We start from the raw sequence: 20,376 nt of genomic DNA, 5'->3' as shown, positions 1-20,376 counted from the left end.
AATTTACCACCGAGTGCGCTGTTGCTAGGTAAACGGAGCAGCTGTACACAACTGGATGGCGGCTGATTTCTCAGTACAGGATATGGACACGTGTTGTTATTATTAAAGCGCAATGGTTAAAAGTCATGGGATGATCTCAGAAAATTATAATTCACAGGTGTGCCCTTTCCAGTGAACTTGAGACATTATCTTTAGACAGAAAGAGAAGGTAAGCTAAAGGGGGAGAAGAAAGTAGAAATATGCCCATGTTGCTTGTGTAGAGTCAAATATTGTAAGACTTCACTGTGTGTATTCAACCCAAAATGATATGTAGGTGCAAATATTATGTTCGTGTTTTACGCGTCTCCGAACAAAGTATTCACGGAACAAGAGAAGGCAGACGTTTACTCAGCTATCAAGGGCTCCATGATATTTTGCTCCTGTGACATATTGCTCAGATGAGATATCTGCACGTTAAAGCCAAACATAAATTCTACCCACAAATATAACCCTGACCCTAATCCTAATCCTCACACCAAACTAAACCTAAAATCCTATCACAACCCTAACCCCAACCCTCAGTCCTTGGAGAACATAAGTCCGGAGCAATCGTCGCAGCAGCAAATGTCGTGTCACCGCTATCAAGACAGTATTCGACAGAGACTGGTGTAATCACCATGCAGTCAAAACGGAATCAGGGATTTAGCTGTGTTGAATATTCCAGCATTGGTTTATGAGATCAGGGAGGTGAGAAGAAACAATCTCTAGATGTACACATATTGACAACTTACGAGAACGAGACATTCCAGTGAAGGAACAGGACAAACTGGGCACAACGATGCAGCAAACAAAATTAATATCAAAGTTATATTCTAATATTGTTTAAATACTTTGATTCTACTCTATATTACCATTTTTTACATCAGAGAAATCAGAATTGCACGTCCACGGATTTTAGGACTATAATATTTATGACCTTTTATTTCATGTCCTTACTGGAAACGTAAAAACATTGGATTACTCAGTATAAAGATTTGCCACGCAACATTCAAACCTGCCCGATAATCTGATGTCAACGGCAACGACATTTGCTTTTCAGGAGAGGGGAGGTGAGGTGCGTTAAATTTGAATTTTTCTCTTTTGAGCCCATCCCTAATTGTGACTTCAAGCATCGTTGGGCGAGCCGTTTGCTGATTGGTGCTTACCGGTGCGAGAACACCAACTGGTTCCTCAGCAGATTATTTGTCCCCCTTTTCAGTAATTATATCAACCGGTCATTGGACTAAAAAACGCCATTTCCAAATCAAGGAGGAGTAGAGAAGGAAGTTGTGCATCTCTCAGCCTAGCAGTGCCCAATACATCTAAGCTTATTTTATACCCGAAGTGTCTTTCTGGAAATCTTGAACATGCGCGAAATTGTCCATCTCCAAGCCGGCCAGTGCGGAAACCAAATCGGAGCCAAGGTGAGATATGAAATTCTAAATAATATTCTGCCTAGGGATTAGTTATTGTCTGTATTGCTGCTCTTCCCTATGTTTGATCGTCTGTTCGCAATTTTTTTTTCCAAGTCGTGTTTAAAATATATATGATTACATCAAACTTCTTCGTGATGGATAAGAACAACACGTTTGCGGCGCCTGCTATATTGCGTATACCCAGAATTTTTTTTTCTGACCCCGAACGGTCCAAAAGACACGGTTATATACATAAGACTGGTATTGTCTTTAAGTGTTTTGATCGTCTCTACGGCTATTAGATGCTACCTACCTATCAATCCAAAAGTCGACTCCAAATTTACATATTGTGCCCACAGAGACCATACATTGTGCACTTCCAAATGCGGTATACATAATTATTATGCATTGCTCTATCTCTTCGGCGCTTTTTCCTCTCTCTCCGACCTGTCCATTCATCTCTCTCTATTCATCTATCTCTTTGTCATTGTGGTCTTCTCTCTCTCTTTCTCTTTCAACCATATTGATATCTATTGCTGTTCCTTGAAGTCTAGTCAATGTAACGCATCAGATATTGACTCTGATTTTATTCAATATATTCTAATCATTTTGCCCTTTTACAGTCTGTTTTGTCCTTGTTATGGGGGTGGGGGAGGAGGAGTGGAGTTGTTCACATCCCTTTCAAACTTCTTCAAAGGAGCGTTTTTGCGAAGGACAATAGCTGTAATAGAGGGCAGGCAAAAGCACGCACAAGAAAACCAAACGCAGCCTTCAGAATGGATCTCGAAAGCGACTGCAGGGCTTTTGGCCAAGATAGCGTGTTGCTTTCGCAGACAAATCTCTCGAACCGAGAATGCACGGCGACATAGCGATGAACTGCTTTTGCTCCATAGATATAGTCCGGGAGCCAGCGGGGGTCAGCCTAGCTGAAAAGGTTACCAATTTTTATGTATATAGCAATTTAGTACATGTGCCCCTGAGTATGGAAATGCACGTCTGGCTGGTCATCGGTGGTGGGTGTGGCCAGGAGGGCCAAAAAAAGGACCCCCCAAAATTAGGCTAGCCTAGCTGGAAAAGTAACCCCATGAAAACAACTGGAACTTGTTCGTTACACTCACAGGATAAATGAATGACCATTGCCAGACGTTTTAAGTGGTGGGGGGTAGCCGCCAGACGCCCTTAAAGGCCCAACTCCAGCTAGGCTAGCCTAGCTGGAAAAGTAACCCCATGAAAACCACTGGAACTTGTTCGTTACACTTACAGGATAAATGAATGACCATTGCCAGACGTTTTAAGTGGTGGGGGGTAGCCGCCAGACGCCCTTAAAGACCCAACTTTTTCCAGCTAGGCTAGCCTAGCTGAAAAAGTAACCCCATGAAAACCACTGGAACTTGTTCGTTACACTTACAGGATAAATGAATGACCATTGCCAGACGTTTTGAGTGGTGGGGGGTAGCCGCCAGACGCCCTTAAAGACCCAACTTTTTCCAGCTAGGCTAGCCTAGCTGAAAAAGTAACCTCCTGAAACCCACTGGAACTTGTTCGTTACACTTACAGGATAAATGAATGACCATTGCCAGACGTTTTAAGTGGTGGGGGGTAGCCGCCAGACGCCCTTAAAGACCCAACTTTTTCCAGCTAGGGTAGCCTACCTGAAGAGTATAATTATAACCTAGTGAAATCAACATGAACTTGTTTTTTAACTCAACAGTTGCATGAAAGAACTTTGTTAGACTTTTCGAGTAGTGGCGTGAATTCAGCTGCCAGATAGCCCAGAGACACCATCTCCGTGCGCGTGCACGCAAGCACACGAAAACACACACACACACCCACACACACATGCACAGACGCCAACACCACAACCATAAGCATGACAATCACCAATAATGGTATGTAACGACGATGGACCCTTCCATCGCCAAGTAAAGTGGTTACGTCATCTTCCTTAGGGATATTGCAACTCTATTAGTAACGGGGCAGATTCTTGAGCGCACAAGGACACATGCTTTGAAATATCAATAGGGCAAGCAAATTGTAGAAATATGAGAATATACAGTGCTGTAGTTTTTGTAAAAGAAATAAGGTATCTGTATTTGTCCTCAGTGATAGCCAAAAAAAAAAAAAAAAAAAAAAAAACTTATTTGGAAAGAATAATAGACAGGGAAAAAGAATTGCCCCATCAAACATATGGGGACTTTTCTCAAGCATGCTCTCGTTTGATATGCAGTTTAAAAAAAAACAAAAACAAACAAACAAACAAACAAACAAACAAGCAAAAAAGACAGGGCCGGGTACAGGATCCAGATGGAAATTGGTGGGATGGACGTAAACCCGCTGGTATTAAAACATACTGACATGAAAAAAAAAACAAGACAAAAACTACTTTCTTTCTGTGCCCTGGGAAGAAATATTCATCTATAGCAGTTTGGAAATGTTTGAAAATCACAACTTTTGATGAAATCGCATCCTACAGTATCTCCTCTTATAATTATGAAGGCTTTTTAATGATTAAGCTTCTTACCTCCTTGATAAAACAAAAGACAATCAAAACTTGGCAAATGTACTGTTTGGACATTAGCAAAAGGGAATACATCAACAGTTGTTGAAAACACAAGATACATTTGTCTAATACTCCATCAAGCTCATAAGAAAACAAAATTCTTCTGTAACAAGAAGTCCATTCTGTAAGTACTCGGTGTACATAGCTTAAAATGCCAACTTATGAACTAACTTGACCTTGACCCATTCATACATTTATGCGTTGAGTAATTTTCAAGGATGGAGAAAAGTGCAATTTCTGTATTGAATGGTAAATTGTTACCATTTCCATCTGACCTTTGACCCTAAAATTCAGAAGATAATTACTGTCAGGCAGAACATGCATAAATATATAGTAAGTTTCAAGATAACTTGAGCTACTTCCGAGATATGGAGGAAAAAGTTAATTCAGCAGTTTCACTTGATGTTTGACATTTTGACCTTTGAGGTAAAAAAAAAAAAGAAATAAAAAACTTTCCAGAGAATTTTAATCAGGTTACGCATGCATACAAGTGTAAAAAAATAATAATCCTGCTGGCATTGCATAAACATGAGGGAAATAGCAAAATTTTGAAGTGTTGCATTTGACCTTTGACCCCTAAGCTTTGACCCCATGAACCCTAAATTCTTTAAATAATCACTGCCAGTCAGTACGTGTATATATACTATGTTCCATGAAGATACCTTCAACAATTTCCAAGGTACGGAGAAAAAAAAATGAAGTTTTAATATTTTACTTGACCGTTTGACCTTTGACCTTAGACCCCATGACCCAAACTTTCACCAGAGAATCTTGATTGGATAATACATGTATACACTAAGTTTCGAGAAAAAAAATCTTCAGGAATTGCATAGATATGGGGGAAATAGTGAAATTGTATGTGTTTGACCTTGAGCATGTGCACCAATAAGTTGATAAGCACAACTTCACCCCCTAATACACATATATGGCAAGTTTCATTAGGGGAAGCATAAAAATAGAAACTTCCAGCTCATAACATGCTTCATATGAACTCATGTGCTCCTCATAACCTAAAAAAGGGCATCTGAAATTGTTCAACATTGTTTTTTGAATGACACGTAAACACAATGAACTAAGGTTTTCCCGTTTGCAAAGGCTTGCCAAATGTAGAAAATACTCCGCGATGGAAACATGACTCACCGCTTAAAGAATATTCTCAGTCATATTTATGTTAAACGGAGAGTGCACAAGTGCTGAGTTACGAACTAGAGCAAAGGCAAAAAAAAACACACAAAAAAAAACTTAGTAGGTATCAGAGAAGCATGCGCTCTTTTTGGCATCAATCCATATCGCACCTGGCCCTTGCTTATCTGTTATCGTCGGCCATGGATTTCACATGTCTTGTGACATAAAAGTAAACCTTCAAGTGATCAATGTCATAAAAATCGATATGGAGCTATGTAATCTTCAGATACTTCTTTAATCTGAACAATCATCTTCTTGCTCGGAACCAGAATCCTCGCTCCACATTTCATCATCTGAAATGATAGGTGTTTCGTTGACACTGTCTTGTTCGGGCTCATCATCACTTGCATCAGTTTCAATTTCCTCTACGTCGTCTCTGTCATTTCCAAACAACTTGTCCGGTATTGCTGGGCCTTCATACCAGACTGGAACTAGCATGCCGTCCTCCAATGTCCAGCCATAATCTGTTGGAGAGAGGCTATCTCCTGGGACGTCTGTCGAGGCACGATTCCACAATGTTGCGACGTATTTAGTACGAAGAAACTTCATTTGAATGGTGCGCTGGCATGGCGGCAGTAGTGAGCAGTCAACCCGCTTGATGTTTCCCAGTGGGCTTTCCTAATTTATCAAAAAATAAATAGAAACATTGACAATATTCAAGTAATAAAATTCGTGAAATTAGTAATTAGTACTCAATACTGCAGTGACAAGTTTTCATTCCGTCATTTTATCTTTGTCTTTTACCATTATCATTACAAAGACAAAGACGTGACTGATGAAGTCCAAAATTCAATGCTAAATTGACAGTGACCATGGCCAAGCTGGAGAGGATTCACAGCAACTTCTCACTTATTTGTTAAGTTCTCTGAACTGGTGAAAGAACATTGGCAACTGAGAGGCTAAAGTGATTCATATTGACTAGAAATTACAATGTCTGCGCAAAAGGATAATGATCAGAATTTTTGTTATCATAGGTTCTTTGTAATATTTGCAAAATAAATGATGAGTACCGGTATACAAAAACATCAGAAGAAGAACTAAAAGTCTTATAACTATTTTTCTCGATATACCTCATCAATTTTCCCAGTCATTTCAACCATCTTGTTGTAACGAGCTTGATTGATGTTGCTTGTGTTGTGTTGTCCGTACATGCGGCAAACAAACTCCGACGCGACATCTAGATCGTCACTCTCCTGTTGCCCGCTTCCGAGACTGATGAACATCTTCACGTAAGCTCCAGACTTGTCCTTTTGAACAATGTCAAAAGGCTTGGTTTTACCTTTGCTGCAATACAAAAGTACAAATTTAAGAAGTTTAAAAACCACACTTTCTAAGAAAGAAATTGTTTTCATCATACGTAAAGATTCAGTTTTCATGGTTGTCAGTCCATCTCTCGAAGTAATGAAAGGCACAGACAATATTTTGTTCCATTTTTCTACATGTTTTATTTACTGCTATGTTGATTTTTTGTTAAAATTAGCAAAATACCATGCTTGCAATTACTAAACCCTACTTAAACATGTATAAATAATGTCTTACTTTAAGGTGTATCTTTACCTATAAATTATTAAGAATAAGTGAAAGAACTGCAATGCAGTATTCTATTCACTAACACTCTGAATAGATGGGTTAATAAGTAAAAATATAATGCATATTTAATGTTCTGGAATAGGAGTGAATCAGCAGTTCTGGAAGAAAGCATAATAAACTTTTTTTCTTTTGGTTACGAACCTCCGGCAGATTAAGGAACCAACAGACTGAGCAGCCGGAGAACAATAGGGTTATTAAAGTATTTTGTCAGACCCATTGATTCCATTGATCCTATTGAGCATTTTCAGAATTTTTTAATGTATTTTCCCTTTATTTACGTGTAACTCTTTTCTCTGAGCGTTATAAATTTATTTTGAGTAACATGTAACTGAATCGCTACTCTTTCATATATATATATACATATATATATGAACCACATGACCAAGGACAAGCTTTCATGAGAGGACTTCTGCAAATTCTACTTAGCATTTCACGTACCGATAAAATGCTGAGGTAAAATCACATCCGGTGAAAGCGTGGAATGCTGGGAGTGCCCGGGAAAGGCCCATGGAGATCTCATCTAAGTTGACAGCAATATTGGACACATTGATGTATCTGCGACTGTTTCCCATGCCGCAGTCCATTACTACATTCTTTCTGGTGCTGACCTCTGGACGCTGTTGGCCAATGTAACCAATCAAGATGACAAGGATGTCTGTGTCCGAGGCTCGGACCACAATGTTTTCTTCAATGATGTGAGCCACGTGGAAAACAACGAGGGTGTCGGCTTCCTCGTGGTCCCCTTGAAGATGCAATGGTTTGGTAACATCTACACAGCTGCCTTCTCCTGATGAGTACTTGTAGCATTCGCCACCGAAAGAGGCGTACAATGTCTTGCCATTGAAGAAGGGCAAGTAGTGATCTTTGCCCCACTCCTTCAAGAGAAACTGTGCCAGTTCATTCTTGAACACTCCATTTGTGAGGAGTTTTTGTCCACTTTGCCTCAGAGTCTGCTCTGCACCACGGATTGCAAAGGAAGCGTCAACGGCTCCCCGCAGCTTCCTTTCGCTGTCCTTGATGGAATTCTCAACGTACTTGTCTAAGCACACATGAACTTCATCAGCTCTACAGGAAAGTGCCACCGAAAGCAAGGTTCGGGCAATGGATCCATACGACACACCTGTGTTCATTTGCGAAAGGACAGAATGCAACAGAAGTCCACCGTCGTACACCCTGGCGTAATTTCCTTGTAGATCTGCGTCGGTGATTTTCTCTGTCTGAATGGATTCGAGCTTCTTCTGTAAGGCAGATTTGTCAGTTTTGACGAGCATCCCATCACAGTGTGCCAACGCCAGCGGGTAGGTCGTAATCGGATTTGATACGACGTGTAGAAGGTCAAACGATGTTTTCTCCGCAATAGCCACAATCAAACGAACGAACACATCTCTCAGACTTTCAGCTTTCAAGATGGCTTTTTTGGATGCCGGAAGCCTTGTTTTGCTACGTGCATTCTGAGAAGCGAAATTTTGGACACGAATCCGTTTCAGTGGTTGAAGGAAACGACAGCTGTTATCAGTCCACTCCTCTTGGAATCTGTCTCTTTGATCCTCACCCCGTTTGAGTGTATTCAGAAGATATTGCTCTGTCTCCTTTGACGCTGCCTGGCCGGTGGCTATGTTGACCAATGAAGAAGGAGGATCACTCCCGAACGGGTTACAGTATTCATCCACCCTGGCGCTCAGCTCACCCATATCCTTATGGTCACGCTTCACCCGAGGGAGGCTGCACTGAGCTGATGCTGATTGCCCATTTTCCAGTCCAGCGAATGTCTTAAGTTCCGTGACGGCCATTGATCGCTGAGTCATGGCCAGTGCCCAACGACGGACTGTGTTCTCAGAGTTCCTGAATGGTACAATGCCCCTCGTGGTAGATGCGGCATCACGGTTTACACTCTGTTCGAGAGAAAGGTCGACGGCCGATCTACTGTAGCTGTTTTTGGTCCTTCGTATGGAGAATGCACCTTTTCCGAGAAGTTCACGGATTCTGGGATCTGACGTCTTGAGCTGTTGTAGATACAGCATTCCCCATCTAGCATAATTTGGTCTGTTCAACGAGAAGAATACAGACAGCATCATTGGGAAGATCCTGATGTATCCATCTACATCATTCGTTTTCACACACCTCTGGATCTCTCTACGCAGCCGATTGATGAAAAAGATGTAGATGGTCCAAAATTGAGCCGTTGGTCCAAGACTCCCGCCAAGGACAGACTTGAAGTAACTATTGTACATGGCAAGGTGTCTGGTTACTGTGGAGTCTGAGAGTCTTGCATTAGCTGATTCTGGTTGAGCAAGAATCGTGACCATCACCTCTTGGAAGGCATCCCTGTCTTTCTCGGAGAGGTCTTGAAGGAAGCGATCGTACAACTTCTGTTCAAGGACAGTGGCAAGTATCTCATGGATCCGTGTGCATCTATTGTAGAATTTACCCTTGATGAAACCGACCATGGAACCTTCTGCTAAGACACCAGCATCTGAGAGGATAAATTCTACTCCACTGTCATTGATGAATGAACCAACAGCCCCGTAGAAAGCTAACTCGATGTGAAAATTTCCCAGCATTATTAACAGCTTGTCAAAGACCGGTCTTTCAAGAGCTTGAATGCTGTATGCTTTCAGTGCAACTGCCAAGTCATACGTAACGACGGCAAAATCCTGGCCGGTTGCCTTGGCGACATTCAGTGTTCTGACCATCGTCTCTCGCACAATATCATTGTTGGTTGGGGATCTCGGGATTGGGTCCATATAACAGATTCGTTGCAATGGTAAAGGGTCGTCAGTGTACTTGCTCATGAACCCAGCGAAAAGAGGTGTGTTGCCATCTTTAAGTTTCAAAAACCAGTATAGCTCAAGGGGGCTAAGGCGAAGTTCACTGCCACCAAAGCTTTCAGGGGTTGCTTGATTTTCTGTGCAAGAAGAGGATGATTGAAGAGGACCTGTTTTGCCATGGGATGTTTGAGATGATGACGTGGGTGATTGACTAGGGGAAGACACTCCGTCTGTTGACTGAGACCCTTGCCTCGTTTGCTGAAGAGGTAGCTTTCTTTTGATTGATGTCTGAGATTCTGACGTGGTTGACTGACTAGGGGAAGACACTCTTCCTGTTGACCGAGAATCTTGCCTTGTTCGCCGAAAGGGTTTTCTTCCAATTGATGCCTGAGTTTCTGACGTGGTTGACTGAGACACACCGTCTATTGACTGCGAAGCCGAACTGGATCGCTGAAGAGGGGCTGTCTCTCCATCTAACGTCTGAGATGATGACACGGATGACTGGATCGAGGAAGGTAACTCATCTGTCGACTCTGTAGACCGAGATGTGGTCCTTGATTCCTGAAATAAAACTGTTCCTCCTCGTGATGTCTGAGATCCTGACGTTGTTGGCTGACAAAGGAGAGACGTTCCATCTGTTGACGCCGACCTTGATTGCTGAAGAGAAACGGTCTCTCCAACTGATGGCTGAGATGCCGACGGAGAAACAGACTCTTGACTAGGGCAGGAAAACAGGGCGCTCTTAAGAGATTTTCTGAATGGCGGTATATCTTGGTTCTGCCCGACAAATGCACGTCGATTCTTCTGTTCCCGATAGTTGAATGGTGTGGGACTGATTGGCAGTTTCTCACCTTGCTCCACATTCTGGTAAGTATGCCCAACCGTCGAATGAAAGGTTGACTTCCCGTCCAGTGTTTCAACATTGGCGTCGTTGTTGTCCCATACACAGCCAGTTGCCAAGTCAGGTTGGAGTCTGATCCCATCTGGAGTGTCTCGCTGATCTCCTACGACCGAATACGCAAATTCAGTTTCAAGGCCTTTCACCTCACTGTAACTGATACAATGGCCTGATCTGTTCAGAATCTGCATTGTCTGTTTGGATCCTGTCAGTGACGATAAGCCCAGACCAACGACTGTGTGCTTCCAAGGTTTAACGTTTCCATGAGTGACGTTGAAAATGGCATCTGAAGACATAGAAGCCACCTTTCGCTCCAATCCCTCACTGCATCCATCATCAATGTTACCAGTTGATGTGCCACCAAGGAGGGTCCTGAAGAACAAATCCAATTGCGTTGGTATGTCTGGGGCACTTTCCTTCAGATTTGGAACCGTTGCCGGGTTCGGGGTTTTTGTCTTAGGCAATTTTAAGATTTGAGATCTCAGATGAAGCGCGGCCCATCGTAGCTTGTTTTCCTCTTGACTTGTAACAGCATTTTCTTGTAGGCGACCCTTGGCTTCATCTTCAGTGATTGCTGAACTATAAAGGAAGTTCCCCCTCCTGAAATCGTAGAGTCCAACAGCAATTCTGTCTTCAAAGTGATCTTTCACTTTTCTCGTCAAATTTTGGGACGTGTAGGTTTTGATACTTTCCTTGTCGCCTCCTGCAGTGACATACTCATTTCTGTACATGCTCAGTAGATCACCCACTATCAGGGGTTGCTCCCTTTCAATCAACTCCTTCTGGATGTACGAGATTACAGACTTGAATGCTTTTTTATGAGTCAAGACTGAGCTCCCTGCTTTCTCATCATGTTCCTCTGTCTCCTTCATGAATTGGACACGACATGATTTGTGATACTCTGCTTCTTTGGCGATCAAATCAACTCCAGTGCGAATTAAACTTTTGATGCGCTCGTTCAATGACCGTTCAGCCCTCTGGGCGAGGTTCTCACAACCGGCAAGTGTGGCTATCTTCAGTCTTGGCTCCTCTTTCCCTGATTTTTTCTTCCTGCTTTTTCCACAGAAAATACAAGTTCCTTTCATCAAGCCAAGTGCATCGGACTTCAGCATGATACTGCATCGTCTCGTTCTGATACATGTTTCTTTGGGGGTTGGCTCATCATCATTTTTAGTCTTGGTTTCCTTTGAACGCTTTACCGCGGTAAATTTTCTGAGACAAGAAGGATGATATCTGTACGACGGATCACAGTCATTTTCACTTAATACACGTTGTGTGACACAAGAGTATTTGTCGTTGGTCAACAGTTTCTTCCGCAGAGAAGCAGCACGTGTTAGGCTATTCCATGTCATATCAGAGATTGCTTTCAGTTTGTTGTCTTCTGTTGACTCATCACAGATGAAGCAATGTGGAACGTCTTCACTGTACGTCTTAAAACAAAAATAATAAGATAAGCTTTTATTTTTTGAAAGCCTGAAATGCGAGTCTTTCGGTACAGAAATTTGACTTAAAGAATAAAACGAGTAAATCTTTATCAAATGCATAAACATTTAATGTGCCTTCTACATAGGTGTTGACATTCCACACCTGTCAGTCATAGAGTTGTCTCATTACCGTATACATTTCCATTTTGTACCACAGTACCAGTGTATATTACACTGTTGTACGCTTTTCATGTCAATGAAATAATTCGGTCGAACATTATGACAGTTGCTCTGGGTTTGTTTTTTTTTTTATTATTATTGTTGTTATAGCAAGAGATGTGCAAAAAAGTACAAGTAACTGCGTTTCTGCGTAAATCAGCTCGACATGAGTGCCAGCGCCTTTTTGCTTATCAAGACATTTCACCTGATTTTCAGCCATGAACGAATCATCTGGATCCATTGCTTCCCCTCCCTGACTGTCCTCTTCAGTAGACATTGGCTCTTCTCTGTCATCCATACTTGTGATTGCCGCTTTTTAACCGGAAGATCAAGCAATACATGTATTTAAGCTTAAAGATGATGATGGGCATGCGGATTTTCTTGTACTCTTGCACTCTAGTGAATGACTAATTCAAAGACACTAATCACAAATAGCCTAATAACGATTATCATCTCAAAATAAGACTTAAAATCTTGTCTTCACACAAAAGCTTTCTGTGCGTTTGTGTATGTGTGTTTTGTGTGGATAATATCTTTTGTTTAACTTAATTTACTATAATCCAGACTCGGGTAAATGGAAAAAATTGAAGCACATAAAACACTTGCCTGAGAACATTACACCGTCCTCAGTTTGATTAAGTTAAGTTTAGGTTTTTGGGGTGGTTTTTTGTTAGGTGTCTTGACAATTTCCTACTCTTCTAATCGAATGAATGTGAAGTGTGAACAACAGGGCAGCGTGCTGTTGGATGAGCATTTCCTACTACCTACATTTCTTATTCCACTTTGTTTTATGTATAACGAATGTACTACTGTATGTATGAAAACACTTTAGTAAGTACAAAACATTATTTTCGCTATTATAGTTGTCTTTGTATAATTATCATCGTCTTCATATATGCACAGAGCTGCCGACATTGGGATGATAAAATCCAGTAGATTTCGCGGAGGTATGATTTTGTGAGGGAGCGACGGAATGTTGTCCCACGGCGGGGAGTTTTGTGTAGCACGACATATGATTCAGAAACATTAAATAGTAACTGTCAGTTGTCTAAAAACCATCAACGCTGTTTGCTGATAAATTAAACGCATATATACCTGCCAACATTTTGAAATGAAAAATCTTACTCTGATTGCGCGACCGCGATATGCGAGCGCAGAAGGGTGGGGTCCAGGGGCCCGCCATAGATCCCCTGAAGGGGTCCAGCGCCCCCTGCCCTGAAGCTCCTAGGGTTTATGGTAGTTTGAACTAGTTTAGCACGCTAAATTCAAGGGTCATTTCCCCTTTAAAGCTCCATAGGGTATAAGGTTTGAAATCACCAGAAATTGACAATAAACATGGAAGACAATTGTATGGGTCTCTAATCTCAATTCTAAATAGCGCAATTGATCAGCTATATGAATTTGGTAAACATATGCATGTATCATCTACCGACATATTTTATATATATTTAAAGGGCACAAAAGGTAGGTACTAGGGTTGGAACAAGTTCAGATCTGGTGTTTGTCAGAGAATCTCACATGAAAATGTATTTGTAGGACTATGTCTATGTAAAATGTAGACACCAGACAGAAGATTCACAGAGACTTAAATTTTCAAGCTCATGGGATAGGCCATTCTGTCAGTCTATTTTCACACTATGCTGACATTTCTTTGTAATCAAAATACACCGGGAAAATGAGGGGGATGCGTTACAACATGTACATGTACAGGTCTACCAATAACAGGGAACACAAAATAACTGGAGCACAGTATAAAGTTGTGCACCTTCCCTATTGTTGCGGTCACCACCAGTAAATGGACCTGACCTTGCTTGCTTTCTCAACATAAGAATTGGTGAAGTTTGCTTGGAAAACTCACTTACATCATAGTACATAATAATGGAAGGTCTAGATCTACTGCAGATCTCAGTACGTAAATTTAGGCCTACTGGTTTTGATTCTATCAAGCACAACTATGTAAAACTTGCGCTTGCTGGCAATTTTGAGTCCAGAAATATCTTCTCGAAGAGGGGTCCTGCATGGTCTGTGTGGTTGCAACGGGAAGATTATGCTCCCAAACAAATCCTGTGAATAAAAATTCTGTTTTGCTCACATCTTCTTCCTCTTGTCCAGCAGCAATGCACTACCCATCCAGGCAACAGTCACCAGATTACGATCAACGAAACATAAACACATGCACGTGCTTTCACGTGTTGGCAAAGACCGGTCGACCCTTCACACTGCAAACTTAATCTTTGGCGGTGTTGGTAAAAGCCCCTTGAATAAGCTGCTTACTTCAGACCAAGCTTACCATGTATTAAGCCATGGAAGATTGCTCACTAGCGCTGTGCAACTCATGTGCTTTTCTATGGGAAAAACTCCCTGTTCTTTCAAGCCATACACTAAAGTTAGCTCCTGAACTCCTGATTTTGCTAACCAATTTGAAAATCGTATATTGTAATTTTGAACAGGATAATATGATAGTCGATACGCATTCAGTAGTAGTGCTCGCAATATGCATTAGAAGAGTGATCAGTACACCATTCTTTTCTCGTCAAGTTGGCAATTGTTTTCAATAAAAAAAGAAGAAAACAATATCGTTCATATCATAACCTTCAAAAATGTAAGAATCCGGGAGATTTTGAGCATGTGTCAGGAGATCGGGAGATGGGTTGATTTTTCGGGAGTCTTCCAGCAAATCCGGGAGACTTGGCAGCTCCAATTCAATCAAATTCAGATTTATTTCTGCTTTCAGGTTTTCAAAAGGAAAACGTTGTAAAGCTGCGAAACAAATTGCAAAGCATAATTCATAAAAATGAACTTTTTTTTTTTTCAAACAAGATAATCAAAAATAGAAGACACAGTAAAATCAAACGTACGCATATCATGTGTTTTATTATTAGATTCTTACCTCATCAGTTAGCAGACATAATCAAGAAGATGACTTCAGCACGTGAAGCAATTCTTGAGAAAATCAGTTAATGCTTCTGCTATGTCTATCCATTCCGGAGAACAAGCACGTTGAGAAAAAACTGCGGGTTAACCAGAATATAACGCTCCAGCAACACTTTAAAGTTACATTCCCGCTCTTGTTTCTTGCATTGTCTGGTGGGTAGGGGCATCAAGAAACTGCCCTCATCAATACTAGAGAGTGGCAATTTCCTTTACGAAAATGACATACATTTGTACTCATATCTCATTTAACTTGGCGATAAATAAAGGGTTCATCGTCGTTACGTACCATAATTCATGTATTGTGATGGTAGTTTTGATAATTTTGGTGTTGGCGAGTGTTTGTGTGTTTGTGTGTGTATGTGCTTTTTTAAGTATAGATAAAGCTAATTCATGCAACTCTTGAGTATAAAGAACAAGTTCTAGTGGGTTTCACGGGGTAACTCTTCAGATAAACTAGCCTAACTGAAAATTGGGTCTTTGAAGGCGTCTGGCGGCTGTGCCCCACCACTTAAAGCGTCTGGCAACGGTCATTCATTTATCCTGAAAGTGTAACGAACAAGTTCCAGTGGGTTTCAGGAGGTTACTTTTCCAGCTAGGCTAGCCTAGCTGGAAAAAGTTGGGTCTTTAAGGGCGTCTGGCGGCTACCCCCCACCACTTAAAACGTCTGGCAATGGTCATTCATTTATCCTGAAAGTGTAACGAACAAGTTCCAGTGGGTTTCAGGAGGTTACTTTTTCAGCTAGGCTAGCCTAGCTGGAAAAAGTTGGGTCTTTGAGGGCGTCTGGCAGCTACCCCCCACCACTTAAAACGTCTGGCAATGGTCATTCATTTATCCTGTAAGTGTAACGAACAAGTTCCAGTGGTTTTCATGGGGTTACTTTTTCAGCTAGGCTAGCCTAGCTGGAGTTGGGCCTTTAAGGGCGTCTGGCGGCTACCCCCACCACTTAAAACGTCTGGCAATGGTCATTCATTTATCCTGTGAGTGCAACGAACAAGTTCCAGTTGTTTTCATGGGGTTACTTTTCCAGCTAGGCTAGCCTAATTCTGGGGGGTCCTTTTTTTGGCCCTCCTGGCCACACCCACCACCGATGACCAGCCAGACGTGCATTTCCATACTCAGAGGCATATGTACTAAATTACTATATACATAAAAATTGGTAACCTTTTCAGCTAGGCTGACCCCCGCTGGCTCCCGGACTAATAGTTGTTGGTGCTGAATTTTACATGAACATTCTTCTTTGAAATGTGAGCTATTCTGGTGTATATCTGTGAAAGGGTTGAACTGTCAGAGATCTTTGAAGCCACCTTTAACAGGATTCAGCAAGCTTCCAAACTGCCGTGCTATGAAAGCTGAAATATTAACACACTTCTCAGGTCTATCTAACCAGTCCCTAATCATCTCATATCACCATACTGCATTATCATACAGAGATGTCGGTTTCGCGGAGAGTTTTAATTGCCGCCATAATGAATGCCGCGGCCATGGCTATCAAAGCTAATTTCATATGCATCATATTTCGACAACCAATTATTGTCTATCGAAAATATTTTTTTTTTTCTTCTGGGAAAAAAAAAATAATAGGTGCCTATCCGGTGCAGACATGGCATATAATTGTCTGCTGGATAGTACCCGCACTTTTTCTGCTATTCTTCACAAATACATGCACAAGCAGGAGTGGGTCTAGTTGCCCACAAATCACTCGATCAATTATGAGGGTCCAAAGACTGCCGTTAGAAATAACTGTTCTCTACAGCTACGGCCATGGAATTTGTATTGCCATATATATAGATTATTTTTCTCTCATTCACAATACTCTCATACATAGCCATTGACCGTAAATAAATCGCATCGTGTATCGTGATAGAACATAAAAGAATGTCGTCGTTACTTTGGTCGTTAGGGAGAACGAGGCATTATTTTCCTTTTATTCACAAGGGTGAAAGAAAAATCATTCAAAGTCTTATCTTCTGTTATTCCCTCCCAGGGAGTGGTTTGCGGTTGAATGAGGGAATTTACTGCAAAGAGTGTATGCGTACGAGTGAGAGAGAGAGCAAATAATTTCTTTGTTGTGTGCACCTTTTGTATCCATATCCTGTTATATCTAGGCTTTTCCTCTTTTCAGACGCGAAACAGCGTGTAAACATTACATTATTATCATTTTGCATCGCTCTCCATCGCCATGTATAGATGCACGTTGCAGTAAAAAATCAATGGCGTTGTATGCCACTGATGTTAATCGCGGACGAGCATGGCGATCCGAATAGACCCCGGTCCCACACTCACGTTTGCCGAGAATTTGTGATGCTACTTATGCTACTTATCAGTTAGTGGCATAAAAACTTACGAAGCGATATAGCATGTCATTATAGAAGCGGGCACGTGGCCTTTCATATAAAAGCCCATCTGAAATGAAGAAACTCTGAAAGACGGCAAGAATTAGATACAACTTTTTGATTCAGACCAGGAAAAAATAAAAGAAGTACAGTTTATAATAATGTATATCCGAACAGCCTTGAGGAAGGAGGGGCACAATTCATTCGGAAGAAAATAAGATTAAGCTAAAACCGCCATGTTTGTCGATATATATACCGATTCTATTCTTTTCTTACTTCTTAAAGATAGAATAGAATGAGAAACCAAATACGAATTCTTTATCTCTTATACAAGCAGTCTAGCACGCTCTACATCGAAAGGATTGCCTTTGATTTATGGCTTCTTGTTTGTGACTGAATCCTATGCTTCAATTGGCAAAGTCGTTTTGAATAGTTTTCTTAGCGCAACAATCCTCATCCGTAGTCTTTTTGAGAGATCTTCACGTGATGTTTTAATCTGGAACACCTAGTGCAGCTGGTTAGTAGAAATGGCGTGCTTGTGAATAAATTGTGGCGAAGAAAAGTAGATGATCGAAATATCCATCCAGCACATACTTCTCCGTAACCAGGGTATCTGCAATTTCGGGACGTTATTGTAGGCGAGCAGATTGTCACCAAACCGTGAAATTATATTCAGCTCAATCCCCGAACCTACAAAGCAGGTACTTGAGTGTGACGTTGCGATCCTGCTAATCAACAGGAGAAAGGGATTTTCTATCCACGCAGATTATTGCGTTGTTTAGGGGTTTTTATTTATTATTTTCATACCATCAACACACTGAAAAGGAGCGCTGTGAATGAATGACTGGAAACTTCGTACATGAATGCAGTTACAGTATTGGAGGGAGAACCTATACCTTAAGCTGTTAAACAGCATCAAACGGGCTGATACAATGTGTATTTATAATTATCCTAGTTGTATCACCAATATGACGGGTATATGCAGGACTTAAATTCTGCTGAGAAGCTTAAGCTAATCCTCACCGTCTTCTTTCTAGTTCTGGGAGGTAATCTCTGACGAGCATGGCATCGACCCTACCGGAACTTACCATGGCGACTCCGACCTCCAGCTAGAACGAATCAACGTCTACTACAATGAGGCCACTGGAGGCAAGTACGTCCCCAGGGCGGTGCTCGTCGACCTCGAGCCCGGCACCATGGACTCGGTCCGATCGGGGCCTTTCGGTCAGATCTTCAGACCGGACAACTTCGTCTTCGGCCAGAGCGGAGCAGGCAACAACTGGGCCAAAGGACACTACACGGAGGGAGCCGAGCTGGTCGACTCCGTGCTCGATGTCGTCAGGAAGGAAGCCGAGAGCTGTGACTGTTTGCAAGTAAGTTTCCGTCTGTTACTGAACGAAAACAAGTAGTAGAGCAAAGACAAGCAGAGCACGGGGGGGGGGGACTTATGATCGGATCATAGCAGGAGATAAATAACACCTAAAGAACCATATCAATACTTGGGTAAAGATAAGTCAACCGGGTAAATGCTTATACGTATTTCAGATATTGGTCATTGCGATCATTAGATTCTTTCGCACTGGTATTACTAAAAACGAGTATGATTCATGGCATGTGCATCGTTTGACAAATTAGAGTTACGCCCTCAATCAATTTGGAAGACAATGCACTTACCTACTTGAGCGCAGTTCCACTTGTCACGGTAAGGTATTACTAATGTTTCATCTGTGTCATTATGATTATGTTGTAATGGTCCAATTTCAATATCCTCTGCAGGGTTTCCAACTTACCCATTCTCTCGGAGGTGGTACTGGTTCCGGTATGGGTACTTTGCTCATCAGCAAGATCCGAGAGGAGTATCCTGACCGCATCATGAGCACGTTCAGCGTGGTTCCCTCACCGAAGGTTTCAGACACTGTGGTGGAACCTTACAACGCAACGTTGTCAGTTCATCAACTGGTAGAGAACACTGATGAGACATTCTGCATTGACAACGAAGCCCTCTACGACATCTGCTTCAGGACCCTCAAGCTAACCACACCTACTTACGGTGACTTGAACCATCTGGTTTCTGCTACCATGAGTGGTGTTACCACCTGCCTCAGGTTCCCCGGACAGCTCAACGCCGATCTCCGCAAGCTGGCAGTCAACATGGTTCCCTTCCCTCGTCTCCATTTCTTCATCCCAGGCTTCGCTCCCCTAACCAGCCGTGGAAGCCAACAGTACCGCGCCCTCACCGTTCCCGAGCTGACTCAGCAGATGTTCGACGCCAAGAACATGATGGCAGCCTGCGATCCTCGCCATGGCCGCTACCTCACAGTTGCCGCCATGTTCCGTGGTCGCATGTCCATGAAGGAGGTCGACGAGCAGATGCTGAATGTCCAGAACAAGAACAGCAGCTACTTCGTTGAGTGGATCCCTAACAACGTCAAGACTGCTGTCTGCGACATCCCACCACGTGGTCTTAAGATGTCAGCCACTTTCATTGGCAACAGCACTGCGATTCAGGAACTCTTCAAGCGTGTTTCAGAGCAGTTTACCGCCATGTTCCGACGAAAGGCTTTCCTCCACTGGTACACCGGTGAGGGCATGGACGAGATGGAGTTCACTGAGGCTGAGAGCAACATGAACGACTTGGTGTCCGAGTACCAGCAGTACCAGGACGCCACCGCCGAGGAGGAGGGCGAGTTTGACGAGGAAGAGGAAGACGACATGCAGCAGCAAGAACAGTAATAGACTTGCTTTAAACCATGCATATTCCACAACCTATCGAATGCCATGAGCATCATCTGAGCGTGTACTACCATCCTGTATACATTGAAAAGATACATCTGGAGATAATGAAAGATCATTATCCATTCAATCACTGAAATTAACGCCAGACATAAGAACAACAGTCCATATCCTAAAAACCAACAAGAACAATAGCAGTCTTCGGGAATGCGTGTTCAGCATAATAATGACAAGATTAATGAAACATTTCACTAAGATTTCAGAAATGAACAGGTGGCGGACAGCGTATCACTTGAAT

At 42.1% G+C, this 20,376-nt stretch overlaps 1 protein-coding gene across 1 annotated transcript; it reads left to right on the top strand.

Moving 5' to 3' along the window:
• Nucleotides 1-1,385: 1,385 nt before the first annotated feature.
• Nucleotides 1,386-20,078, top strand: LOC140238971 (tubulin beta-4B chain-like). Its single transcript, XM_072318866.1, has 3 exons — nucleotides 1,386-1,442; nucleotides 18,383-18,718; nucleotides 19,122-20,078. The coding sequence occupies exons 1-3, from the start codon at nucleotides 1,386-1,388 to the stop codon at nucleotides 20,076-20,078; spliced, it is 1,350 nt and encodes a 449-aa protein (XP_072174967.1).
• Nucleotides 20,079-20,376: the final 298 nt, after the last annotated feature.

Source organism: Diadema setosum, chromosome 15 (genome assembly GCF_964275005.1).
Source record: "Diadema setosum chromosome 15, eeDiaSeto1, whole genome shotgun sequence".
NCBI classification, from domain to species: domain Eukaryota; kingdom Metazoa; phylum Echinodermata; class Echinoidea; order Diadematoida; family Diadematidae; genus Diadema; species Diadema setosum.
The sequence above is the reverse complement of the archived record's forward strand: the minus strand, read 5'-3'. Positions and strand labels throughout refer to the sequence as shown.

Coding starts and splice junctions, on each gene's coding strand:
- LOC140238971 (XM_072318866.1), top strand. CDS start 1,386: ATGCGCGAAATTGTCCATCTCCAAGCCGGCCAGTGCGGAAACCAAATC. Junction 1,443..18,382: donor GAAACCAAATCGGAGCCAAG/GTGAGATATGAA, acceptor TCTTCTTTCTAG/TTCTGGGAGGTAATCTCTGA. Junction 18,719..19,121: donor AGAGCTGTGACTGTTTGCAA/GTAAGTTTCCGT, acceptor TATCCTCTGCAG/GGTTTCCAACTTACCCATTC.